The 25986-nt window shown below is 45.1% G+C and overlaps 2 protein-coding genes across 3 annotated transcripts in view; both read left to right on the forward strand.

The window, feature by feature from the left end:
• The window catches only part of prr12b (proline rich 12b), a 28797-nt gene extending 13233 nt beyond the window's left edge, over nt 1–15564 (forward strand). Inside the window, exons 6-16 of one of the 2 annotated variants that reach the window (XM_080511025.1) lie at nt 2445–2528; nt 4977–5979; nt 8330–8931; nt 9020–9136; nt 9904–10037; nt 10134–11038; nt 11127–11246; nt 12105–12202; nt 12302–12433; nt 13813–13908; nt 14948–15564. In XM_080511025.1, the coding sequence (XP_080367151.1) occupies nt 2445–2528; nt 4977–5979; nt 8330–8931; nt 9020–9136; nt 9904–10037; nt 10134–11038; nt 11127–11246; nt 12105–12202; nt 12302–12433; nt 13813–13908; nt 14948–15082 (3426 nt within the window). In that variant the 3' untranslated portion in view covers nt 15083–15564. The remainder of the gene's footprint in view (nt 1–2444; nt 2529–4976; nt 5980–8329; nt 8932–9019; nt 9137–9903; nt 10038–10133; nt 11039–11126; nt 11247–12104; nt 12203–12301; nt 12434–13812; nt 13909–14947) is intronic. The other variant, XM_080511026.1, reaches the window with a different exon arrangement.
• Nucleotides 15565–17349: 1785 nt separating this feature from the next.
• Nucleotides 17350–25912, forward strand: LOC308141035 (chaperone Ric-8A-like; the record flags this gene model as incomplete). Its single annotated transcript, XM_080511038.1, has 12 exons — nt 17350–17439; nt 18751–18798; nt 19970–20059; nt 21340–21806; nt 22526–22661; nt 23325–23513; nt 23760–23854; nt 24152–24308; nt 24615–24704; nt 24921–25065; nt 25371–25653; nt 25756–25912. 12 exons carry the CDS (start codon nt 17350–17352, stop codon nt 25910–25912), a joined length of 1947 nt encoding a protein of 648 aa, XP_080367164.1.
• Between the last annotated feature and the right edge of the window lie 74 nt (nt 25913–25986).

Below are 25986 nucleotides of genomic sequence, written 5' to 3' on the forward strand. Positions count from 1 at the left end.
AGTTAGCGTCTCCTGTCAGCTTCCATTGCGTGTTTGGCTTCTGTCTGCTCATTTGCTGCGCCGTCTCTTTCCATTGTGGCTGTTTAAAGGTAGGAATTGACGGGGAGCTAGATTATGCGGATCCAGGAAAGATTTTGACACGGAAATGTGAGTGGACTGGCACTGTGTGACGTGTGACCAAAGCTGAAAGTTTTCACATCTCCCCCGTCAAATTATACATGACAGCTTGTGGAGGAGTGGCATCGTCACAGGCGTGAATAAATAAAGAGGAGTAACTTGAAACCTTGTTTAATCTGAGGCTAAAGTATGGAAAGAAGTACAGTAATCTTGGAAATCGTATTCCTTATTGTTCATTATTGAATATTATACCTTGGGGGACAGGATTTTTAAAGCAGAACACGTCCCACTTTACCTACACAGGCAAGAAAATCTCACTTTTGTTCCTTAGAAATCTGGCACCAATGAAAAGTGAAATAATCCAGCTTTTGAATGATCTAAGATTTATCTACTTGAACAACTACAAGAAAAGAAAACCTACGTCTCAAATGTCTTTAATTTTGTATATATGTAGTTTATATTTGACATAGTTTTTATCAATCACCTGCAATAAGCAACAAACAGTGGTGTATTTTCCATCCAAATCAGCATGAACTTCTGCAGCAGTTATTGCTCCAGTATCTGGTTTGATAGGTCGGACAACACCTGCAACCTTGATGACCAAAAGAGCCATTTTCACTATTTTCCAGCAAATAAAATTTGTCTGGATCCCCAAAACATGATAATCACATGAAATAATGAAAAGAACTTAAAACAAATTTCATACACATAAAAAAGAGAAAAGGTTTTGTTGATGAAGTGTCACAAGCACAATTTGTATATATTATTTCATTGCATTATTAGCTGCCGAGGTCATTTTTAAAGGTTTTCTTCTATGGATTTTTCAACTTTAGCCATTTTATACATCTTGGCTATTTTAGCCTCTGTATCTGTTTATAGCTACTGTACATTTCCCAATGGTTAGAGGATTTTTTTTAAATATACAAGCAATTTTAGTTGTCATTTTCTCTCTTTTGTGATTTTGTCCTGTATTTTCCTCCCTTTTTTCCTTTTCCTTTTTTCCTTTTAGTCCTTTCCTTTCCTTGTTTTTCTTATTTCCTCCTTTTTCTTTTACTATTGTTCCATTTATTCTAATTATTCCTTTTTCCTTTTTTCACCGTTCTTTCTTCCTATTCTAGGGCTGACTTAGCTGTTCTACCTTATTTAGCTGTTTTCAGCCTGGAGATTTGACCATTTCTGAAAATCAGCGTGGAATGCAAATTTTAATGACAACAATGAAAACAAGTCTTTATTTTCATTCCATCTTCCGGAAGCTTTAAGTGTCCGCGACAGAGGAGCTGAAGAGCCTCATGTGGCTCCAGATTACACAGACCAGCCTTCACAACCCACACTTCCACGAGCCGGTGACCAGGTCACCACTTTTCACTCCTCACATATTCTCAATAGAGACTGACCACTGCAGACCAGGAAGACCAAGCAACAGCCGCAGTTCTGACTCAGTTGAGCCGTGCCTGGTTGGTCCTTGTCAAATTCACTGAAATTGCATCAACTTCGGGAACAAAATGTTCATTTTATTTTTTGCCTCATATATGGCGATTTTAACAAATGTGTCAAACCGTGTCATCAGATACAAGATAAAATTACAGTATACTATGTAGTAATGAAGGTAAAGTGTCAGCGAGGATCAGTTTATGAGCAGAAATGCTTCGATTCTCATAATGTTCGAGACTTATTCCATGTGGCTGTCTTGACGTCGGGCGTGTGGGAAGAAGGAGCTGCAGCGAGGAAGCGATGCAGAGGACCCGTGCATGACAGACTCAACTTTGAATTTCATGTTGGAGTGAAAAGAAAGCTTGTTGCCTCAGCAACAGTGAGACGTACAGTATCCGCAGTCAATATTTAGAGCGTGAAGGGACACCTTTTTAAATAAAGTCAAACAAATGTACAGTCTGATCAGACATCCTCTGAGCGGGTGTCCTCTGTGATCTCGGCTCGCTGGGTGGGAGCTGCAGGATTTCTTCTTCAAACTGAGCATTTGTGTCTGGAGCCAGGCTGCGAAACGCGGTGCCAACATGTGGGAGCTGCATTACGGCGTCGCCATGTGTCCATCATTTATCGCTTCATGAAATTCCCCCGATCAGTCGAGTCAGTACACGCAGCATTGTCCTCTTCATACATATGAGGCTGTGGTCGCCGCCCCACCCCGATGGAGGAGAGAGCACAAACACAGATCATGAGAATGATAAAAACAACAAAGCGCATACATCTTGTCTTTTGTGTCCTCTTTACACGACAAAAAGCTCAGTGGGAAAAAAAAAAAATCCCTGGCAATGCTCCATGCTTTACCAACGAGCTTTGAAATGCAGTTTTTTCTGGTGTGAACACAGATGATGGTGGACGAATGGAAGAAAGAAATGGAGGATCCACTGAACCCCGAATCCTGGGCTGCTATGCAGAAACTCGCCAATTCGGTAAGTTGCTTTACACCCTCTGCAAAAAATGAGCAAAGCCAGAAGCTTCATATATAATTCATACCTCATCTATTCAAAGTGAGGCCGGTGGTACAGAGAGGACACTCTCTGCCTCGCTCACACCTCAGGTGCCCACAGGCACATGGCCAGTACCTGTGTGCGAGGCCAGCGATGTGTCCAGGTGTTTGTTATAGTGAAACGAAGGGGAAATGATCTGCCGAGTGTCGTCTGCAGCGCAATCAGACAACAGTATCATTAATCTGGGCTCCCGTTTGTGTGACTGGAGGCTTGGAGAGAAGGAGGTTATAGTTGACTGACAGCCAGCTCGTTCTGACTGACAAAAGAGAGAGGAGAGAGAGCGAGAGAGAGAGAGAGCGAGAGAGAGAGAGGAGAGAGAGCGAGAGAGAGAGAGAGAGAGAGAGAGAGAGAGAGAGAGAGAGAGAGAGAGAGGGGAGAGATGCCTGTTACCAGGGCAGCTGTTGCCACAGTTACTGCATTATTTCAGCAGGACCCGTGCTGCCACCTGCTGTCGGATCGGCACCATTGCTTCTGGCGTGCGTGCAGCATCGGTGGTCAGTCATTCACACATGACAAAAAATGTTCAGACAAATGTCCCTTTGTCACATGGACACATTCTGCAGAATTTTCCTTTTTCAGAATGTCGCTCTGTCGTTCGTACGTCCTGCACCTTCTGGTATGGCTGAGAACTTGAGGACTTGTTCCTGATCTTGAGGGACAGGAAGGAACCGAGCTCCTGCAGAGTCTGCGGTGAAACCCGGAGCCAACAATGGAGTCCCAAAGGTCTTCTCTTGGGTTTAGGTCAGCTGAGCCAGTCAGTCCAACAGGAGCCGGTTTGGACAGGGGGGACGTGAACCAATGGGAACCAAGATTAACCAAGAACAACCAGGATTAAAGGGTCAAAGAGTTTCATTCTGACACAAAATACCAGTCAGGGTTCAGTCTTTGAGTCCTTCTTCTCAACCCATCATGTAACCCCCCCTCCAATCCTCTAATCCACTCCTGTTGAATGATGCTGCAGAGAGCACGACGTTCTCCTCTGCATCTCAACAACCTTTCAGCCTTTTTTTCAGACGTGCTCAGGTTGAACCTGCTCTCACATCTGAGAAGACTCGGGGAGGCAGTAGCAGATCCACTCGTCCAGGCTTCACAGTGAAAGGCAACGTGGATAAAGCCCACCTCCTGTTTGGCCTCTGTGGGGTCCAGGTGCCACACCATGCGTGTGACTCTGAATTCAGTTAGGAGGGTCATTGTTTCTGGCCTCAACCTTCATGCTTGTTCACGGACATATTGATTCCAGAGGTTGAACGAACTGGAATCAGATTATGTGATCAGCTCCTGTCCCTCACACATCCAGTCTCCATTAAATTGTCTTTAAATCAATTCTGATAATCTATGAGGAAAAAAAAAGAATCAAATATAGAGTGAACTCTGACCCTCATACCACAACTTCCTCCTGCAAGAGTACATGCGAGATTTTGACTGGTGCAGATGTTAGGTGCGTGTTCGTTGGCCACAGTAACTGGCTGGATAGCGATAACATAGCAGTCCTCACACGAAAAATACAAATATATAATGATCGCCGCAGAGCAACGCACCTGAGATTTAGAATGAACTACAGGGTCATTTGTAAATCACGTGGGGTTTATACTTCTCACGTTTGAGGCTAACCGCTAAATTTACCAGAGGTGGGTTTAAGATATTAGACTACCGTGTTGACATCAACACAGGAACACATTCAAAACCTCCGGTTTAGGGGTGCGGTCCTTTGTTGGCGATTCTGGTTCCAACAAAGAGCCCAAACAACAACAAAAAATCAACCACTTTCAACTGACATTTAACACCAATATACAAGCTTTACAAAGGAAAGATGTGATTTCCAGGTGATGACTGCTTCAAGTCTTTAAACTCGACCTGGATTATTTAGATTTGACACTTGGATTCTGAAAGCCAGACCTCTATCTCTATGAAAATCAACATGGATGTTATTAAACTGACCAAATATCTCTCAAACAGAACTGGACTATTTCAACAAAGATGGTTTGAACCACAACTGAAATATTAAAAAAACAGACACAGTGGACCTTCACTCTTTAAACAAATACATTTGTCAACAGCAACATGAACAACATGGTAAAGGTTTAATAAAGCCGGTGTCCATTAGATCTACTTACAGCAATGTGTTTGATTGCTTTTAGGAGGAAACTGGATGTCCCTTCATTGTTCTATAAATCTAAGAGTCTTTAAAGAAGATATTGTAATCCAGGAAATCCTAAAAGTTTAATGTGCCTATACTGTTTATCCATTGTTGTCATTCACATTGAAAGTGACTGTTTAGTTAAAAAAAACCCTCCACAAATATAAACAGGGATTTGGTTTTGACCATCAATAGTTTTCACCTTTAATGATGGCCTTGTGCTTCTTCTTCAGACTGACGAGAAGACCTTTGACTTTAAACCCGGCTTCATGGCTTCTTTCCTGGATTTCCTGAAGACGGGCAAGAAGCAGCCGGACCTTGAAGCGGGACACGACAGCGTGGAGCAGGAAGCGCTAAACCCTTGCTCCTCCCTGAAAGGAGGCATCAGGCCCCTATCCCCTCCGCCCCCTGCCCTGCCGTCCACCCCCCCCCAGCAGGACGAGGGTGCCGACCTGGCCCTCAGCAGCTGCTCCAGTCCCTGCAAGCCCCTGGACGAGGAGCTAAAGAGGAACCTGGAGACGCTGCCCTCTTTCTCCTCTGACGAGGAGGACTCGGTCAGTAAGAACCAGGACCTGCAGAAGAGCATCTCGTCCGCCATCTCCGCCCTCTACGACACGCCGCACTCGCTGGCTGCTGCCATGGCCTCCGCCATGGCCAAGGCCCAGCCCGCCCTCTCTCCCCCGACCCCACAGGAGCCGTCGCTCAGCCCCCCCCTGCCAACCATGCCTCCTCTCATCTCCAGCCTGGAGGACCGAAAGGAAGAGGTGCTCACGTACGCCCAGCAGGAGGAGCGGGAGGAGGAGAAACAAGACCTGGTCTCACCACAATCCAACAGAGGAGCAACAGAGGAGGAAGCAGCAGAGCGAGCAGAGGAGGAGGAGGAGGAGGAAGAGGAGGAGGAGGAAGAGGAAGCAGAAGAAGAAGAAGAGGAGGAGAGAGGAGGAGAGACTACAAACATTGAACAGATACAGCCAGAAGCAGAAAGTGTGCAGCAGGGACTCCTGCAGGAGCCAGATCAAGAGGAGGAGGAGCCAGATCAGCAAGAGGAGGAGCCAGATCAAGAGGAGGAGGAGCCAGAGCAAGAAGAGGAAGAGGCAGTGCAAGAGGAAGAGGAGCCAGAGCAAGAAGAGGAGGAGCCAAATGAGGAACCAGAGGAGGAAGAGGAGGAGCCAGAAGAGCAGATGGAGGTGGAGAAAATGTCCGAAACACCAGATGTACAAGTTCCTGAAACTGAAGGTATTCTATTCTATTCTATTCTATTCTCTATTCTATTCTAAGTTCAAAGTTGCTTTATTTGTCTATTCTGCTACATATTTTCACACATGTAGAGAACCGAAATAGCATTTCGTTCTCACACAACCTGTTCATCAAGAAATAAATTGAAATTACAGACACTAAAATATACAGGCTGGAATATAATAATTTAAGAGTGCAAAAAGTAAAAAACACAACAGAGGCCAAACATATCAATTCAGCCAAGTAGCTTATGAACTATTCTATTCTATTCTATTCTATTCTCAGCATCATCACGATTTTCAGTTGTCAGTTAATTTCATTTTAGCTTACTCTAAACTTGCTACATCCATACTCCACCACTTCAGCACTACAGAGCAGATTAATTGTACGTTAGAACTGTTTCTTACATTTTCTCCAGTGTTTTCCACCTGAACATGTTGACCTTGCCACGTTTCTCCACTATGACTAAACTGAACATACGGTGTGATTGTGTGTAGGCAGGAGACAGAGGAGACTGGTTTCCTCCTATTTATGGATCATTGTTGCTGTATAAAGCCGCAGCAAGAGTTTTATAACAGACACTTCCACTCTTCCCAACAAGCTGCAGCTCTGCTTTATCTCTCAGAAATACAGTGAGTACATGAAGAAGAACTGATGATTTTATCAAACATTAAAAGAAAGATAATCCTCATTTCAAACATGAGTGGGTTATTTGATTTGTATCTATATTAAGCGGTACTATTTTGGTATCATTACACATTCTTCAATATGATTTTCCTCCATGTACCACCGGAGGGAGCTTGTGTACCAGTGCTGGCAGGTGTACCTCAGTTTAATATTCAGTGGGTCTGATTAGAATAAAGAAGATGGTAATAGAGTATTGGTACAGTTTGAAAATAGCCAGTCATTAAATCCCAGTGCGTCTCCTCACGCTCCCACCAACCGCTTCCAAAGATCCAGTCAAACCAGCATCAGGATGATAGTTTTTACTGTTTTTACAGTAAAAACACTTGAGAGTTTGCTGCACTTTCTTCTCAGTTTATTCAAAGCAGAGTCTGACACTGCTTCACTGAGGAATTCATGTTTAAATACCATAATGATTTTGTTTTCTAGGCAATTTTTAGGCACAAATCAGGAGATAAATCAATAATTAGCCCAGAATGAAATGATAACACTGGATACAAGCATATTTTCTTGTATTTGTTGGGTTCTTAATGCTTCACTACAGATCTAGTTGTGGTAGTGAAGTGGAAAATGTTGCTCTTAATGTCCTGAATTAACTGATATCCGCATTTCGTCAACACAGTTCCACACGACGTTGGTCTTATTTTGTTCATTAAATGAGCCAATTTGCTTACAATGAATTTATAGTTTCATCACTCAGTCCGACATCTCCCCCCTGCGGAGGTCGTGAACCAGTGACCTTGAGTTTCGGTGGTCCTGGGTTGTGTCCACTGAACTCTCTGAGCTGCGTTTTTGTATAAAACTCAGACTCACAGCTCTGTGTGTGAGTCAGCCTTCTCATCCTCCTGCGCAGCTCCGAGTCACAGCCGCTTCCTCTGTGGTGATTAAGGTTATCCAACAAGCTGCTGAACCACATTGAATCTGCTGAGTCATACCCAATCTATTAAAAAAAAGAAAAAAAGAAAAAAGCTGAAGAGACAGAGCTCTGTGGAGATATTTTTACTTGATGAACACTGGTGATAGGAGAGAGAGATTATTTGCACTGGGTTCGGTACCTATCAGACTCAGTGTCTGTTTCTTGTACTTGTCATCAAACGCTTTCTATTTCAATAATGTTGGGGGAAAAATATGTCCCACAATCTCCTGTGAGCATAAACACACCAGGAAAGCAAGATTCTAATCATGTTAAACAACCTGTTTTGCAATATTTCCTGACTTGAACACAAAAAATGGAAACTTCAGAGCTTCTGCAAAAACAAGTGTGTAAAAAGTAAAAGGAAGTCATTGGTATTAGGAGGCAAACAGTCGGTGAAACCAGATCTCGGTCTGTTGACTCTCAAAAGCAGAGCTGGTGTGAACCAGACGAAACCTGAATCCACCAAAAACAGTTGATCTGGTACGATAGCGGTTCTCCATTGAAGCTGGATGGGAGATGCTGGTGAGTTCAGATCATTCCCCCGGGCTGGGGGTTGGGTTCCCCCGTGGCAGAGATGGTTTCAAAGCCTCACCAGACGTCACTGACGTTGCTCTGCCCCAGCAGCTCGTCCATCCTCGTTTTCCCTCCCTCATCCTCCTCTCCAGCTCCTTCTGCTCGGCCCTCAGCGGCTCTGGAAGGAGCTCCAGACCAGATGTCACAGATTCTCACCGATCTTTTCCCACTTTTCAGATTCTTCATCAGGACCCGCGGTTGCTCCTGCGCCTCCCTCCCCGTCTCCGTCCAGCTCCCCCTCACCTCCCGCCTATCCCTCCCCCTCCACCCTCCCTGCCCTGTGTTTCCCTGCCGCCTCCCCGCCGCCCGTCCAGCAGGAAGAGGAGGAGTCCAGTCCGGTCGGCCCCCCGGAGCAGCAGCAGTCCTCCTATCAAAAGGCTCCGACTGCAGGCACCTCGCCGCCCCCCTCCACCTCGCCCCCCGCCATCTCCTCATCGCCCCTCTCCAGCCTCCCCCTGGCCCAGTCCATCCCCCCTCCTTCCACCACGCCTCCTCCTTCATCCTCCGACCAGGACCAGGAGCCTGAGGCTGGACAGCCTTCCCCGTCCTCGCCGTCCTCGTCCTCACCCTCGTCCTCCTCCTCCCAACCGCCGTCACCACCGACCCCGGAGGAGGCGCCGGCGTCGCAGCGTCTGACCTCGCTCCACCTGGCCAAGAAGCAGGCGGACGCCGCCATCGCCGGGGAGAGCGAGGAGGAGGACAGCGAGAGCGGAGGCGAGGGCATCTTCCGGGAACGGGACGAGTTCGTGGTTCGGACGGAGGACATCGGCACGCTGAAGGTGAGCGCTCCTCCCAGCTGCTCCGGGGGGGATTCTGTGTGAATCACTTACGGTCGGTGTTACGGTCGGCGTTTGCTTCTTTCCCCAGATGGCGCTCCAGACGGGGCGCGAGCCGCCGCCCATCTGGAGGGTCCAGAAAGCTCTGCTCCAAAAGTTCAGCCCCGAGATCAAAGATGGTCAGAGGCAGTTCTGCGCTACCAGCAATGTGAGTTTACCCGAAGGAGTTTCTTCGCCTTTAATGCACCGTGGCGCTGTGTGTTCAAATCAGTGACATCCAGGTTCTTTCACAATCACTCCAATGCAAAAGTGGGGCTTTAGACACACAATGTCGTTTTCATGTTGCAGTTGGTTGTTTTTTGTAATGAAGTCACACACACATGCACGCAGAGAACAATGAAAACGTGGCGAGTATTCGTGTGGACAGACGAGGACTTCGGATTGTTATTATGGTAACTGTCAACTATAAAACTATTAAGTTCCAGGAGAATATGGACAGGGAGTCATGACGCCCCGTGGTTATTGTCCATCTACTCAGTGTGTGTGCAGAAGAACTATTTCCTGTGGTTGTGCACATGCACAGGAGCAGTGTTTCAGAAAGGTTCAGTTTTGGTATGGAGATGGAACATTTTCAGAAAATTCAACCTTGGGAGTTGTTGCATTTCCAGCCACTCCATCTCCAAATGTAAGGAAAGTTTGAGATCTGATTGGTTTAAATGACTCTATAATTCATTTAGAGAATATCCAGTCCACCCTTGTGGATACAATAAAAGCCAAACATACACAGAGAATAGATGAAGATAAACGCCTCACTCGTTAATATCAACATTTTGCATGAAGCCAAGGATAAGATGTATATTTTAAAACCAAACTATTTGAATGGTTCCAACTTTATTCTGATTGGTCTGTTGGATCCATGTTTTACATGAAAATACTGTGAAACTGTAATTCCTCTCCTCGTTGTGTCTCCCTCAGTATTTGGGTTACTTTGGTGATGCCAAAATGCGGTACCAGCGCTTATACGTGAAGTTCTTGGAGAATGTCAACAAGAAGGATTACGTGAGGGTCTGCTCCAGAAAGCCCTGGCACAGAGCCGGCCTCACCCTCAGGTACGACCGCCGGTTCAAGTCCCACTGACAAATCAAGCTGACTGTCATAGCAGAGATTGATTTTTAATACGTGTGTGATAATGTGATGATTGACAGGCGTCAGTCTCTGGCCAAACCTCTGCCCGCCCTCCACAGCCAGAGTCAGGACAAGGAGAGGCAGAAAGAGAAGGAGCTGAAGGAGCAGAGAGAGAGGGAGCACCGGGAGAAGGTGGAGAAAGAACTGAAGGAGAGAGAGCAGAAGGAGAAGCAGGAGCAGACAGAGAGGGAGCAGAGGGAGCGGGACAAGGCCGAGAGGGAGAAGAGAGAGAAGGAGAAGGAAATGGAGAGGGAGAAGGAGAGTGAGAGTGAAAAGAGGGAGAAGGAGCAGCGGGAGAAGGAGAGGAGGGAGAGGGAGCTGAAGGAGAAGGAGAGGCGGGAGCAGGAGAGAGAAGAGAGGGAGAGGAGGAACAGGGAGCAAAGAGAGAAAGAGAAACAAGAGAAGGAGCGGAGGGAAAGAGAGAAACAAGATAGAGAGTGGAAGGAGAGGGAGAGACAGGTGAGAGAGTGGAAAGAAAGGGAGAAACAGGAGAGGGAGCAGAAAGAGAGGGAGCAGAAAGAGATGGAGCAGAAAGAGAGGGAGCAGAGCGAGAGAGAGAGGAGAGAAAAGAGGGAAAAGGAGAAGCAGGAGCGGGAGCAGCGAGAGAGGCAGAGAGAGAGGAAGGAGAAAGAGAGGGAGCAGAAAGAGAAGGAGAGAAGAGAGAGGGAGAAGGAGAAGCTGAGGGAGCAGGGCCGGGACAAGAGGGAGCAGGGGAGAAGAGAGGACGCCGTGGAGATCTCCCGGCTGAAAGAGGAGAAGAGAGGAGGAGAGAAGAGGACGGAGTGTCCGCCCAGAGGCAAAACCTCCAAGGACAAGAGCGAGCCTCCCCCCAAGAAGAGGAAGAAGTGGCTGAAGGAGGTGCCCACCTCGTCCTCCTCCTCGTCCTCCTCATCCTCATCCTCCTCCCCGCCCAGCGACGACGAAGGTGGGTTGCCCCCCGCGGTGTGCGGCGTTCACGAGTCCCGGGCCGCGGCGCGCACGCGCTCAGTCTGCGGCCGCTCTGTGTGTTTCAGGACCGACGCGGGCCGGACTGAACAGCCGGGCCATGAGGGAGATGTTCAGGAGCTACGTGGAGATGCTGGTCAGCACGGCGCTCGACCCCGACATGATCCAGGCCCTGGAGGACACCGACGGTGAGACGGCAGCAGAATAACCACTTTAAAAGAGTCGCTGTGACGTTCGTTACCGGCTTGAAAGTTTCCGAAACGCTTCTTTTTTTTTTGTCTCGATAGTAATTCTTACCCCTAAACTCTTGTTTACTTTAAAATGGTCATCACGGTATCTGTGAGGCAAGTAGGGTCTTCGGGGCCTTTCACATTGGGATAGTCCGGGAAAGATTCACTCACAACGACGTGAAGAGAAGAATACAAATTTGCATATCTATCTTGAAATGTAAGATTAAATGTTATTTGTCAGCTGTAAGATAGAAATCCCAGAAAACACTTTTTAACCCGAAAGGTTGAGAGAATATGACAAACTGCTATAAGTCAAAGTTTTCCGATGGCAGCAAGTCGTCATGGCTGTTGTGGTGATGAAGCATGAAGCATAAAATGATGACGACACAATTCTGTCTCACACCTTTCAACTATTTTCCAATATATTTCCCCAAGTTTCACATGCATTGTTTATGATGCGTTATAATGAATGTCATTTTGAATTGTTTTGACTGTAGATACGACCAGAGACACATTATTAATAACAGTTGTAACACATTTTAATACAACAATTTCAAGAGGATAATTAATCTGATTTGAAGAGAAAACCAAATTTCTGACTGTTGACATTGGGTCAGACTGATCCAAAAACAACAGCAGCGAGAAAACACCCATTTAAAATCCTGAGCAGGTCCTTTCTTCGAATGTATTTTAAATACTCAGAAAGTTGGACACCCTCTCAATAAACTAAACGGGGAAAACTGTCCCGCTTGGTTGAGAGCTGTGGCAGAAAGTCCCCAGTGAAAATGAGTTGACGTGAGGCTTTTCCGCCTGCAGATGAGCTGTATCTCCCTCCCATGAGGAAAATCGACAGCCTGCTCAGCGAACAGAAGAAGAGGCTTCTGCGGAGAGTCAGCATGAGCGCTCAGCACCAGGTAGCCCCGCTGCTCGCCCGTCGTCCTGCTGTTCAGCCCGGCGAGGCTCAATCTGTGCGGCTCGACTCAAAGTTTCATGTCTGGGACTTTATTCTCCAGGAGGCGTTGCACGTGTTCCCCAAAATGACTGCCGATCCTCTGGAATGTGGAACGGTCAAAGTTCACTTTGGTGGCGAAAGCTACAACCGCAAAACCCTCAACCGGGTCAAGAGGAGCATCCCCAAGCAGCAGGTGAGACGGCGGCGGCGGCGGCCAGGGTCGCTCTCTCAGATAAATCTGTTTTTTCTGCTTGTCAAGGTGAGTTAAAGTAATATCTGCCTACAAGCTGCAAAGACAAGTGAAAACTCTGGATAGAGGGATTATCGGCCAATCAGCAGTGAGAGCTGTGCATGCACAGTGCTCACACACACACACACACACACACACACACACACACACACACACACACACACACACACACACACACACACACACACACACACACACACACACACACACACACACACACACACACACGCACACAGTGCAGAGGACAAAACGTTTCGCTTGGGCTGCAGTGTGAAAGAACAGAAATTAATCTACAGCTACAGTATTAATAATAATAATAATAATAATAATAATAATAATAATAATAATAAAAATATGCAAGGTAAATGTCATAAAATGCAAAAGAATATACATACAAAGCAGATTGTTGAGTCTATTTTATCTAGGTTCAGCCGACGAACAGCCAGAGGGAGGAAGCTCCTCCTCATCCTCACTGCGTTTGCCTTCAGGCAGCAGTAACGCCACCCTGCTGGTGGCAGAGGGAACAGTCGGTGGCTCAACAGTCTCAAACTTTTCCTGGCTGTTAACCTGCATCGTTTGTTAAAAATGTCCTTCAGGTTGAGGAGGGCGGTTCTGACCGTCCTCAGGCCCAAGATGTTCAAGATCAATGTAGTTTAAAAAAACTTTCAAAATTTGCATAAATAGATAGACATACAGAAATGTAGGAATATGAAACCTAAGTGAAATGTGTACCTTAAAAACCCTCCAGGAGTCATATTCTACAGCATTGAAGCACTTTCACATGGTCTTATATTTAAAGTTTATTGCTCCAAATCCAGCTTTTCCTTGATTTCCCTCCATTTGAATGTTGGCTCACAGGAGCGACGTTCAGAATCTGCTGTGTCTGTGTGAGCTGGACTGGCTCCGCCCACACATGTCCATTTATGGGAAGAGGAGGAAGTACTTCCTCTCGTGGTGCCATGTGCCAGAACAGAGCTGCCAAATTTTGGGAGGAGTCAAAGGGGAGGAGCCTACCTTGATTGTGATTGGCTAAACCCCCGATGACACTATATAGGGTTTGATTTCTGATTGGCTGGTTGGAGCAACACACTTTTTAAAACCTGGAACAAGCCAGGGAGAGAGAGGACACTCTTTCTTCTTTTCTGGGATGTCGTTCCAGGTGTGGAGACGATTAGTACTGTTGGAAAACCTTAAAATAGTTGGACTTTGTTCGGCTGCAACAGAAATGTTTGCGGCTTCATTGTTGTAACTTTTCTTCATTAAGTGTTTTGTTTCTCCATTCAAATGTTTGTGATCTGATCTTGAATCTGTTTTCTTTCCAGGACATGAAGCTTTCGATTGAGACTTGTCGGGTATACAGTCTGTATCATTCTCTGCACCACTACAAGTACCACACGTTTCTGCACTGCAAGAAAGAGGTAAGAGGCCCTAAAAACTAACAAATGGAAAACCCTGCCGAACATATTCAACTATGAACAGGAAAACCTTGCAACTATAATCAAAAAGTGTCATTTAAATAAATAAAAAAATTGAACAAGAATATTTACAAAGTATGAAACGCAATAAGGCAATAATATATTTATAGACACATGAGGAAAATAAATAGAAAATTAACACAATGAAAAATAAATCAATTACAGCCTGGATATCTTTTTAATTTCTTGGATCCTGTCAATGAGCTTTTTTGATTTAAAATCAAACCCTGCTGTCTGTATCAAAAGAGTTAGAACAGAGGGCTTTGGGGGCTCTGGTGGCTGTGGGAGGGCTGGGACTCTACTGTGAGGACTCTACTTCCTGGTTCTGTGAGGACTCTACTTCCTGGTTCTGTGAGGACTCTACTTCCTGGTTCTGTGAGGACTCTACTTCCTGGTTCTTCGTCTCCTCTTGCTGCTTCAGGCTGTTTTTCCTGATTAACACCGATGTTTACATGGCTCCAATCATTCAGATTGGGTAATTTTGATGCCTCATTGGGCTTGAAGCCCAAAGCCCCCACTAACAACGTCATTCAGATGCTCAGAGCTGATTGGCTGGCGCTGATTGAGGCACTGCTTCACAGAACCGGAGCGAGTCGTCACAGACACCAGCCTGTTAGCAGCGAGAGCGAACAAACAGTTCGGAATCAAAATGAATGAGGTTGATTATTTACTGGAGTAGGTGTCTGAAGCCCTTACTTCAGTGGAGACCGTTGAAGAAATCTCACACCGATAAAAGTTTAGTGGTGGTTCACTGGGTAGAATTTGTCTTCAAATCAGTAAGACCAGGTTTGATTCCCAATGTTGACTTTTTCAAATTTTACTTTAAATAGTTTTAATCGGCTATCCCCAGTTCTCAACCTTCTCACGGGACCAGCGCTTGTATTGTATTTTACGTCTCCAAACGCCACTGGGCGCTTCAGACCAGTTCAGACCTGGTTTCCTGGGTCCCCGGTGTCTGATGGTTCTGTGTCTCGTCTCTCAGACGGACAACATCGAGCAGGCGGCCGAGGACCCCGGGCAGGAGGAGGTGGTGCAGCAGTGCATGGCCAACCACGGCTGGCTGGAGAGCCTCTTCAACTCCTTCATGGAGCTGCTCAGCCTGAGCGCCAAGGCCTGAGGGGGACCGGACTGAGCCGGACCGGACCGGATCGGACCGGACCGGACCGGATCTCCAGAGGAAACCGTCTGACTTGTGAACCTGGACCGACCCGAGGAGCCCGACCCCGGCCGGGAAAAACCTCTGCCGGTCTGGTAACTCCCGAAGTATTAGTTCCATTGTTGAATCCATCTCAACAGTACCTCTTGATTTCAAGAATTGTAACGAACGGCGGAGAAATCATGTGAATGTGGTGAAAAGATGAGGCGCACCAGAAAAAAAAAAAAAAACTGACTCCCAACAGTTTATAAGTATGTATTGATAACTATTGTTTATAATTTATACAAGGACATTTTTAAAAAGGACCATCCTAAGATGGCTTTGTTTCTTGTTATTTTTGAAGAAAAAAAAGAAAAAAAAAGAAGGTTTTAAAGGGTATACATGAAATGGCCCAGCTGCAGTTCTCGCTGTGTTGGATGTGGAAGCGGATCAACGTGAGATTATAAAGGACTATGTGATAGTCTCTTCTTTACACTGGGGGGGGAGGGAGGGAGGGGGGGGGGGTGGGAAAGTATTTAAAACATGTTCTTTTTGTTAGTTCTTTAAAAGACGATGACAGAGAGGCTTTGATGCCTTCGACGATGACGAATGAAAAAAACTAAACAAAAAAAAACCAAGGCGGCGCTTTCTTAAAGGAGGCGCGAGCAGTGCGATCCAAAAGTATACATGTCAGTATTTAATGTTTGTCATTTTTATCTGTTTGTTGTTGATTGATATTTGCTATCATTTGACCTCTCTGAGGATATTCTTGCAGAGCAAAACTTGTTTTGATGTGTAAATATTGTACAGTTCCTTCATTCTCTAGTTTCCAGTTGCTCTTCTGTACATGAAATTCCCGTATTTGACATAATGAAATAAACCTGTTCAAATGACAACGTGATGGATGAATAACACCGTGACCCAGTCTCTTCTTTTCTCCTCATGTGAGCGAGTCAATGCTTTGTTGTTTGGAGTCGTGGTGGTTTATGAAGTGGCCATGTTTTTATTCCCCCCCGAAACAAAGAAGACGTTGTGTATTATTCATATATTACATTATATTGAAAGTCTGCCTAAGTGGAAAATTCAGTTCAATGAGAAAACATGTCTCTAAAGCAGAGGTGTCCATTTCTAAAAAGTATCCATAATGCAACAGCAATAGGAGAGGTTATTGGGTTATTTGACTGTATTTTGCACCAGAAGTTTTCATTAAAATCATCTTTATGTTGAGATTGTAGGAGTACTTTATGTCGTAATTCTTTGGTTTTGTGAAAATATTGACATCTCCGTCTCATTTTCTCGGCACCACAACAAAGAACCACTTTAAAGTTTAAATTGAAAAGTTATTATGTCACCAGTCGGGCCTGCTCCAGTTGATATTGGGACGTACTGTATGTGGCACCTGGACTAAAATGTGTTTGACACCACTGATCTAAATCCAAAGATACTGATTCATTCAGGCTTCTCACTCATTTAAAATGAATAAAATAATAATAATAAAAAATAACTGTAATCTCTTCAGTTTGCTTCGATCTCATTTCATTGTCATTTACTGAATAAAAAGATCTGAATGCGATAATAAAATAACAGTTGTTTTTCAAAAATGTGCAGACAAAGAAAAAAAAAAAGGAAATAATGGTATGAATTCCGAACAATAATGGAAATAATATGTTTTAAAGTGGCCCTCTCCAACAGGACTCAGGTCGGTGGTACGAAACAACTTTCCCAACTTTCCCTCCTGGTGCCAGAGTAAAGAAAAAACGTTTAATCAACATTAGAATTGTTTCTCCGTCATCCTTTAACATCCACAAGGAAGAATGTGTGTTACCCTGCGTACCATCACACAAACCATCCCCTGTACTGACTGACCTCCTGCTGATGGACAGATTAAATCCAGGGTGTAGAGAGGGAGGGAGGAAGGAGAGAAATGAGATTACATAAGGGCTGTGGCAACGGGAGACGCCGTCAGAGACAATCCACATTATTTCTCTCCACTTACAGGTGAGTCCCGGCTCTGGCTTTCTGTTGAGGAGTTTTGTGGGCGACCAGTTAAATGCAGCTCGTTTTGTTTTGAGTCATTTATTCTCATATTTGCCATTTATTTAATTTGATTGTTTAGAAAAATATATTTAGTTTATAAAAACGAGCTACTTTACTGTGACAAATGACTTCACATGTCACACGCGTCTCACCTCCTCAATACAACTGACGAATGCTTTTTGCGGCGACGGCGCGCTTTTCTTTTTCCAGACATGGTTTTGGAAATGGAGCGGATCATCCAGAGCGTGGTCCAGGGAGACCAGGACGCCGTCCAGCTCCTGCTGGACCGATACAACACCCAGGTCACTGACGGTTGCTATGACTACTGCATCAGGCCGCCGCTTGAAATATTCTCTTTGTAACCATGGAAACAGCGAGGCAATCCGGATAGATACGGTTTGCTGAATGAAAGCAGTGAGAATTGAGCTTGATGGGTTTTTTTTTTTTTTTTTTTTTTTTTGAGTGCACTGCTACTTTCTTCAAACCATTTCATCAGCTTGGCGGAGAGCAGGCGAGGGCTGAGCGGCTCATATAAAAATATATGAAAATGGAGAATTCAACATTATTCAATGCATTTCACCTAATTTAACACACTAATATCTGAATATGTATTTATAGATATATTTTTTCTTTTTTTCAGTTTGACTATATAAAAAAATTAAAAAATAGAATGTGTAAAATTAATCTAAATGACAAATGTCATAACTTACATTTAAAATAAAAGCATCTCAAATTGGCTACATTTATCTATTATGTTTTTGAAAATGCTGTGGCGTCGTCCTAATCAACACACTGTACCTGTAAACAATATGTTTTTATGAGAATGTTCATGCATTCTGTGCCCTGCTAAAAAAAAAAGGGTGGACCAAATATAAGATAAAAAACACAAAATGTAAAAAATTGACTTAAAATTAGTGAAATTATCTGTTTATGCAGCAAGTTAATGTTACATAATAAGACATCTTGAAATATGATTTTTAAATTTAGATTCAAGATTATACTGTAAAATCAGGGACTGAAAACTTGAATGAATCATGTCTAAAAATTACATGTTATATTTTAGCAAGTGACAAATAATTTGCAGTGTACTTCTTTTTTTAAATGTATAACAATGAATTAGAGAAACAAAACAAGGCTGAATGTGATCATGGATGGTTGTTTGGCCTTCAAGGGTCAAAGCTAAATATATATTTTTGCTTTATAATACTGAAACTGTAGTTTATGGAGACCTTGAAGAAGATTAAACACGAGTCGTAAGAATGGATGATATTTTTATTCATAGTTTAAGATGTTTATTTTCTTTTGGTGTGGATTTTGCATGTTAGATAAAGGAGTGTAAATGAAAAGCCTGGATCTAGTGAGGGTTTGAACCTATGGTGGATTCTGGTAGTCTAACACTCTATATTGTACAAAATAGTGAAAACATTCTGAATTTTGCTTCATGATGGCAGCAGCTCACGTGTGATGCTCCCTCCACGGTGCTCGTGTCAGTCCCATAACATTTTAGCGGTGTGATGAAGTTCTCATGCAAACAAAAAAACATAATTTCAAAATGTTTTCATTCTTTTTGGTGCCGCTGCCAGTACCTGAAAAAGCTTTTTGTTTCTCTACAGTATGCAGAGTGTTTCTTCTTCAACTCAGAGGCACAGGAGAAAAAAAAGGTCAGTAGTTGTTTTTTGTTTTTTTTAATCATGAGCAAGAAGAAAATACACTTCAGACAATGAAATGACCATCTGGATTATGCCGTTTCTGGAAAAAGCTGCATAATGTGGGTCGAATTTAGAGTTTGCAATGTGTAACAAACCATCTACATGAAAAATAAAACTAGCCGTGTCCCTTAAACGTTTAACGTCAGTGTCTTACTGATAATTTCCCGCCTTCATTTAACCCTGCGTCTCTTTGTTCTGCTTCTTCCTCTTGTGTTGTTGGACGAACCGACTGCAAGCAAGAGCGACTGGATGAGGTTTGTGGAGACAGAAGATGTGCTGACGGGGAGCTCCCTCTGTATTACACTAATCTGATGTGTGTGTGTGTGTGTGTGTGAGTGTGTGTGTGTGTGTGTGTGTGTGTGATAATCACATGACTAACCAGTCCAAAGCTGCTTGGATACTTCATGACTCAGTGTGTGGAGTGTGTTCTGTTCACCTTCACCTTCCAGACTGTGCTCAAACTACACAAACACACACACACTTCAGATCCACCGTGGGCTCACTGTCTTCACTGGAAATGAAAGGATGATCCACTCATTCGTCGTTTCATTCACTCAGTTACTGTATGTTGCTGGATCTGGCTCACTAATGCTCCTTCTGTTTGATGAAATGCTGTAAAACTATATTGCTGCCATACTTGTGTGTAGTTGCTTGATGATGGGTTTATTCACCTTACCAGTACATGATATGAGAATCTCTGTCTGGGCAGGCGTTCATCCACCAGAAGAAATATTCTACACCCCTGACACTCACACGCAACGGCAGTGTTTTCAAAAAAGTTGCGATTTTCTCTGTCAGCACGAAGATGGAGTGGCAGAAACTTAGAAAAGTTGTGTTTTACAGCGACCCTGAGCTCCGTTGTTGTGGAAACAGACTTCAGAAAGAGGTTAATGTGTCAATATATACCAGGTGGTGGTTTTCCTTCTTCAATACTTTTAGTTTTCTCTGGTTACAAAATGTTTTTCCTTGTTTTGGTCGAAGCGGTTTGACTTCAACGTGTGCAGGTTCCTCCTGAACTCCTGATCAGTGTGTGTCACGTGTCCGAGACGTGTTACTTGCAGCACTTTATGCTCAGTTTTGTGTTTTAAATTATTATTTTTTTTAATTTCTTTTGGTTGATCAGTTCAGGAAGAACAAAGTGAGGTACCACACGTCGGACTCCGACTCTGAAGCCGACTCAGATGACGACAAACCGGATCTTCTTCTTCGACAGGTAGGCCAGAGACGTCAGGACGACCTGCGTCACCAACCAGGTTCATAAAGAAGAACAAAACACAGCGATTCTCAACAGTCACTCAAAATGACCTTATAGTTTAAATTCACAGAATTCCTCCTCTACACTTATATAACATTAGGTGATGAAATAAAACAATACATGAGACAGATTTCTCAAACGTTTCTCAACATAATTTATCCTGACTGAAGAATCTTTCATAATCGGTGCTCAGAAAATTAAATACAAGAAAAGAAAAACACTTTCACCTGAACAGAATATCTGTTTTGATGCTGCTTTAAAAAAAAACTATACATCAATGATCAAATGTGGAATTTCATCCTCATTTCCTCAGAAAAGCAGCATTTTGTGATGATTTAGAAGCAGTGAGGCTCAGATGTCTGCATGTTTCAGGTATTATTTGATCCACCTGTACTTCTGATCAGAGTCGGGCTGAATGCACAGCTGGTATTGACGATTAGATCACCTGCAACTAATCAGCACAGTGTCCTGGGTAAAGATCCACTCAATTTAGATGCATCTCACCTGGAAACCAATGGAAACGCCACATTTTCATGAATTCATTCAGTCATCGCAGAACTGATTCTGAATTTTAAAAACATTTGGAAAAGGTATGGAGGCAGATTCTGTTGGAGTCTATAACCACTTTCCTTCTTAGGCAGTTTATGATGTGAAGGCCTTCTGAAATTATGGCTGCATAGTTCATAATGTAGATTTTCTTTAAAAAAAAAAAATGTTTTAATGTTTGTGAAATGTAATTGTAACCTGCTACCGTCTTAAAGTTGGCACATGAAAAAAGAAAAAAGAGCAAAAAAAGGAAAAGGATAACAGGAAATGGGAAAGGAATAAAAGAAAAGGAGAAAATCATGAAAACATTTTAAAAAGAAAGAAAAAAGAGAAAGAGATCTTTCCATCTCCATGGGGCTTGTGGTTAAATTAGAAAAAAAAAAAAATGAAACCATACATTCGGCAAAAGAGAATGTTTGAGTATTTCTAAAGAAAAGTACTAAATGCAGAGCAAACTGCCCCCAGAGAGACCGAGCCTGAGACTGAACTGGAGGAAGAGGAGTGTTCCTCACTTCACCCAGAAGATGAAGATCACCGTGTTAAAGCTGATTCATCCTCAGTGTCCTCATAAAGGACTGAAGGGAAGCAGTTTTGTATTTCCTGAACAGTTTTTGTTGTCTGATCACACAGTGACAGACGTTTCCTGTGTCCTCTATGTCCTCTATGTCCTCTGTGTCCTCTGTGTCCTCCAGCACCTCGCTGCCGCCCTCCTGTCCTTCATCAGCCGCCCCCTGCAGCCGGCGGTCTTACGGTCTTGCCTGCACACGCTGCGGATCCTGTCCCGGGACCGCCGGGCCCTGGGGCCCCTGGTCGCCGACCAGGCTCTCTACACCTTGGCCCGTCTGGGAGGCATCGCCCTGCAGCAGGACCGTGACCAGCAGGGCGGCGAACCCCGCGGGGATCAGCCGGGAGGACGTCTGGCGTCCGGAGAACCCGCGGGGGCCGCGTCGCCGAGGCCGGACGCTGCCGCAGCCTCCGTCAACGGGTCTGCAGGACATGTGGCTCTTCCGTGTGGGACGAGAGACACGTGGAAGGAGTGTGACAGTGATGAGGAGGAGAAGGAGGAGGACGGGGAGGCGTGCAGGAAAGAGGCCGTCAAGGTGTTGTGCAACGTCGTCTACAACAGTCCACAGGCCCAGGAGAGAGTCAGCTCGCTCAGGTGACCCTCCTCACAATGTCTGGCAGGTTAACAAGAAAACTGTCTCTTCACACTGCTTGGAGGTTTGCTTTCTCTGCAAACATCGAGCTTATGTCCATTTTATGATTAAAACAGAACCTCTAAAGTAAAATGCAATGTCCAAAAGGCAAATCAGTAATGTAGCGTTCCTCCCTCAACGTAGAGCTTCTTGTGCTCCTTCTGTTCATTACAATCCACCAAATAAGAATATCACAACACATTGTACATCAAACACTCTAGCTTTGGCATTTGGGTATTTATAATCACAGAAATGTATAATTTAGAATCACAGAAAATCACTTGCTTCCTAAAAGGTTAATGTAGTTATTAAACTGTAAAAATTATTCATTTGACTTCTTCATTTCCCACTGTGAACATTAATATCAGGCTGAACCGGTCTGCTTCTTCAGTTCAGTAAATATTAATTTTATTATATAGAGATATAATCTATCCTGTCAATAAGTGCAAAATTACAGGTTCTTAAGAGAGAGGAAAAAAAAACAAATTGTGAAAATGCTGTGTAGAATACTCCAGAACTTTGCTGATACTCGCATTTGGATTAAATCGCTTGTATTTCACTTCAATATTGATTTATTCTCAAACATGAAATGCTCCCTGTCACACACCAGCAGAGGAAGCTGGACCTGCCGCCCAGCTGCTTAGCAACCTCTGGCCTGACTGTCTTCTTGTTTCCATGGAAGGTTCCTGCAGGCTCTGTGGGAGAGTCTGAAGCTGTGGGTCTGGACTAGGACGCCCCCTAGTGGACAGTTCTTCAAGCTCAGGCTCCTCTTCCTGCTGACAGCCCTGAGGCCTGAGCTCAGGCTGCAGCTGCATCAGGTACAGCAGAGCGGCTCCACTTTCTATTGTTTCTACTGGGATCAGTATGAACACTGTGCAGCTCAAGGAATAAACATGCAGTGAAACCTTTATATTCTTAATCTCATGTGACATTTATCATCAGCTTTTTTTTTTGTGGAAAGAAAATAATTTTTCAAGGCTCTTTAATCATAGAGAAAACACATTTAAAAACATTGACTCCTGCGGGAATCACTACGTATAAAAGTGTCTAAACTATGGTGGCCCAGATGAACCAACCAATACAATTGTATGTTTTGTTGATGCTTTTTGCTGTTGTGTTGTAGCATTTTGTTGCTGTATTGTTTCTTTTTGATATTGTCTTGTTGCTTTTTTGTTGTTGCATTATTGTTTATTGTTGTTGCTGTGTTATTGCTTTGTGTTGTTGTGTTGTGGCTTTTTGTTGTTGTGTTTTGCGAAGGACAAGTGCTAATGTTTAAAAAAAAAGGGATTCAGTTTATCAAATGCATCAATAAGAGTTAGTAGTGCACAAAAGTCTTAAAATCCTAGGTCCTCACGACCTTTTGTGTACAAGGTCGTCTACAGCACTGGTGATGTCTGGATGTGTAGCTTGCTGGAGGTTTTTGCATCTTGCCACTGACCTCTATTGACGGACACGCTGTGGTGTCGCTGCTCGATCCTCAGGCTCGCGGCATGTCCGTGCTGACCAAAGCCCTGGAGCAGTGCCTGGCCGTCAGGTGTGGGGAGGAGTACCAGGTGCTCGCGGACCACCCAGCTCCTCCCCTCACCAAGGAGGTGCTCCAGGAGGTCATCGAGATCCTCAAGACACTCTTCAACATCGCCCACGTGTCCCACAGGCAGGAGCCAGATGAGGTAGGACCTCAGAAATCCAAGTATTTCACCGTTTGTTCATTTAGGTGTCACGAAAAAGGAAACTTGCCCCAACACCATTGTTCATACTTCTCCATCTGTAGAAGTCAATGAACTGGAGGAGAAGAAGGTCCTCATCCAAGATGGCAGCTACACTGACGCATCTGCTTTTATTTGTTTGTGGTTAGAGACCCTGACTTTTGATACTCCCAGTGACCTCCCCGTGTCTTTTTAAAAAATCGTTTTCAGGAGGAGGCTGCTCTGTATCGCCACCTCGCCGCTGTACTGCGCCACTGCCTGCTGCTGTCATGTGACGAAGAAGACACACTGGAGGAGCTGCGAGGGTCAGACTTCTGTTCAGACATAACATATTGAAGACATGAGGTTACAGACTCACGAGAAGGATACTGATCTAGTAAAAAAAAAAAAAATCATAGAACTGCACGATCAAGTTGAGATTTTCCGTCATAAGTATAAAACCGACACAACGATTTCCGTGACTTGCAGGAGAACACACATATACACCTGGATTAGACATCCCCACTTCCTGTCCCTTTAATGGCTCACTTCCTTTTTCCCAGCAGTGTTACTAGAAGAGTGTGTGTCGTCTGACGGTGGCGTGCTCTCACTTCCCTCCACAGACACACGGTGAACATCCTGTCCATCATGCCTCTGGCGTGTCTGGATGTCCTGCTCTCGGTCCCCGTGGAGCAGGCCACACACAGATGTGAAGGAGTCAGCATGGACTGTGTCCACATGTTGCTGCTGTTCATGGAGAGACGCCTGAACAGGGCAAGTGTGCACCTTGGCCTGTGTATAACATGAGTTGTAGTGTGTAACATGAAGTGCACAGCTTTTCTTAAATGTTGAACACACGTGTTGAGGTGAGGTGTTTCACTGTGTGCGTGCAGCTAAAGGGTAGCGTGTGTGTTCTAGTGTGTATTTATTGGTGTAATGCGTGTGATGTGCCTAATCGGAACCCGCTGGAGTCGGTGAGGTTTTTTTGCACACGAGTCAAACCCTCCTCGCGACACACGCGCGACACGCTGCTGCTGGTCAAAGCCGCTGCGGAGCAAACTGACCGTTTCATGTTTCCAGGGTCAGAAACTGAAGGAGAAACTCACCCCGGTCCTGAATCTACTGACGGAGAGCTCTCGGGTTCACCGGGAGACTCGTCACTACCTACGGCAGAAGGTAAAAACCTCCAACTTCCGAATGTTAACCCACAATCAAGGAAGAGCAGACAACAGCTCACTTGGTCAAATAAAAGTTAAACAAGAACTCGAGGTTTGCATCATTTTGCGGCAGGTTGACGCCGTAGGTTCAGAGTCAGCCACGGGGTCGCGCCGTGGATGAAATAACCCTTTCACCTTTGCTCTGACCGGTGAACCGTCTGACCGTGTGTGGCAGGTCTTGCCTCCGCTGAGGGACGTCGGCGTGCGGCCGGAGCAGGACGACTCCCTGCGCGGTCAGCTGGTCCGCCTCATGACCCACGTGGACACTGACGTGAAGCACTGCGCCGCCGAGCTGCTGTTTGTGCTCTGCAAGGAGAACGGTACAAACCCACGTGTTTCATCTGAAAACAACCAATGAATCCGAATGAGACTGACTGGCTGCAGGAATGACAGAGTGAATGTCAAGTAAAACCTTTTAATACTATCGAACAATAAAATAAAGAGTCTAAAGGTTGGAATTAAACCAGAGGAGAGTTTAAACTTGTGTCTAATCTTGAGGCCAGACGACGTCGCAGCAGAGTTTAAACAGTCACTCCTTCACTCTTCAGACTCTCTGACTCCACGTCAACACAGCAGGACACTTTCACTTCTTGACCTTTGACCCGAGCCTGTTGTGTCCCTTCAGTCAGCCGCTTCGTCAAGTACACGGGCTATGGGAACGCGGCGGGGCTGCTGGCGGCCCGCGGTCTCCTGAACGGCCGCAGGAACTCGGGCGACGGCCGCCCGTCCTGCCGCTACTCCAGCGACTCCGACTCGGACACGGAGGAGTACCGAGAGGCCAGAGCCCGCATCAACCTGGTGACGGGCCGCGTGGAGGAGGAGCAACCCGACCCCATGGAGGGCCTGACGGAGGAGGAAAAGGAGGAGGAGGCCCGCCGCCTCATCTGCATGATCAACCGCCTGTCCCGGTGAGAGCGGCTAAAACCCGTTTGCAGGTTTTGTCAACGATCCTCCCGTCGAGTTCCGTGGGCGACCAGACGACGGTAACGACCTGTGGCGTTGTTCCTTAGTGAGCAGATCATCCAGCCGGTGGCGGTGACTTCCGAGGGCCGGCTCTGTCTCTTGGGGCAGATGAGGGGCTGCACACTGGAGGAAGAGGAGGATGAAGAAGGGGAGGAGGAAGATTTGGATCTGCCAGAGTGGACCAAAGACAAACAGAGGGAGTAGCAGGATGTGAAGCAGCATATTGAGCCTCCAGGGCAGGAGCTCTGGTCTGTAGTGTCATTATTCTGCTTTATTGA

This window comes from Blennius ocellaris, assembly GCF_963422515.1.
Source record: "Blennius ocellaris genome assembly, chromosome: 16".
Lineage (NCBI taxonomy): Eukaryota > Metazoa > Chordata > Actinopteri > Blenniiformes > Blenniidae > Blennius > Blennius ocellaris.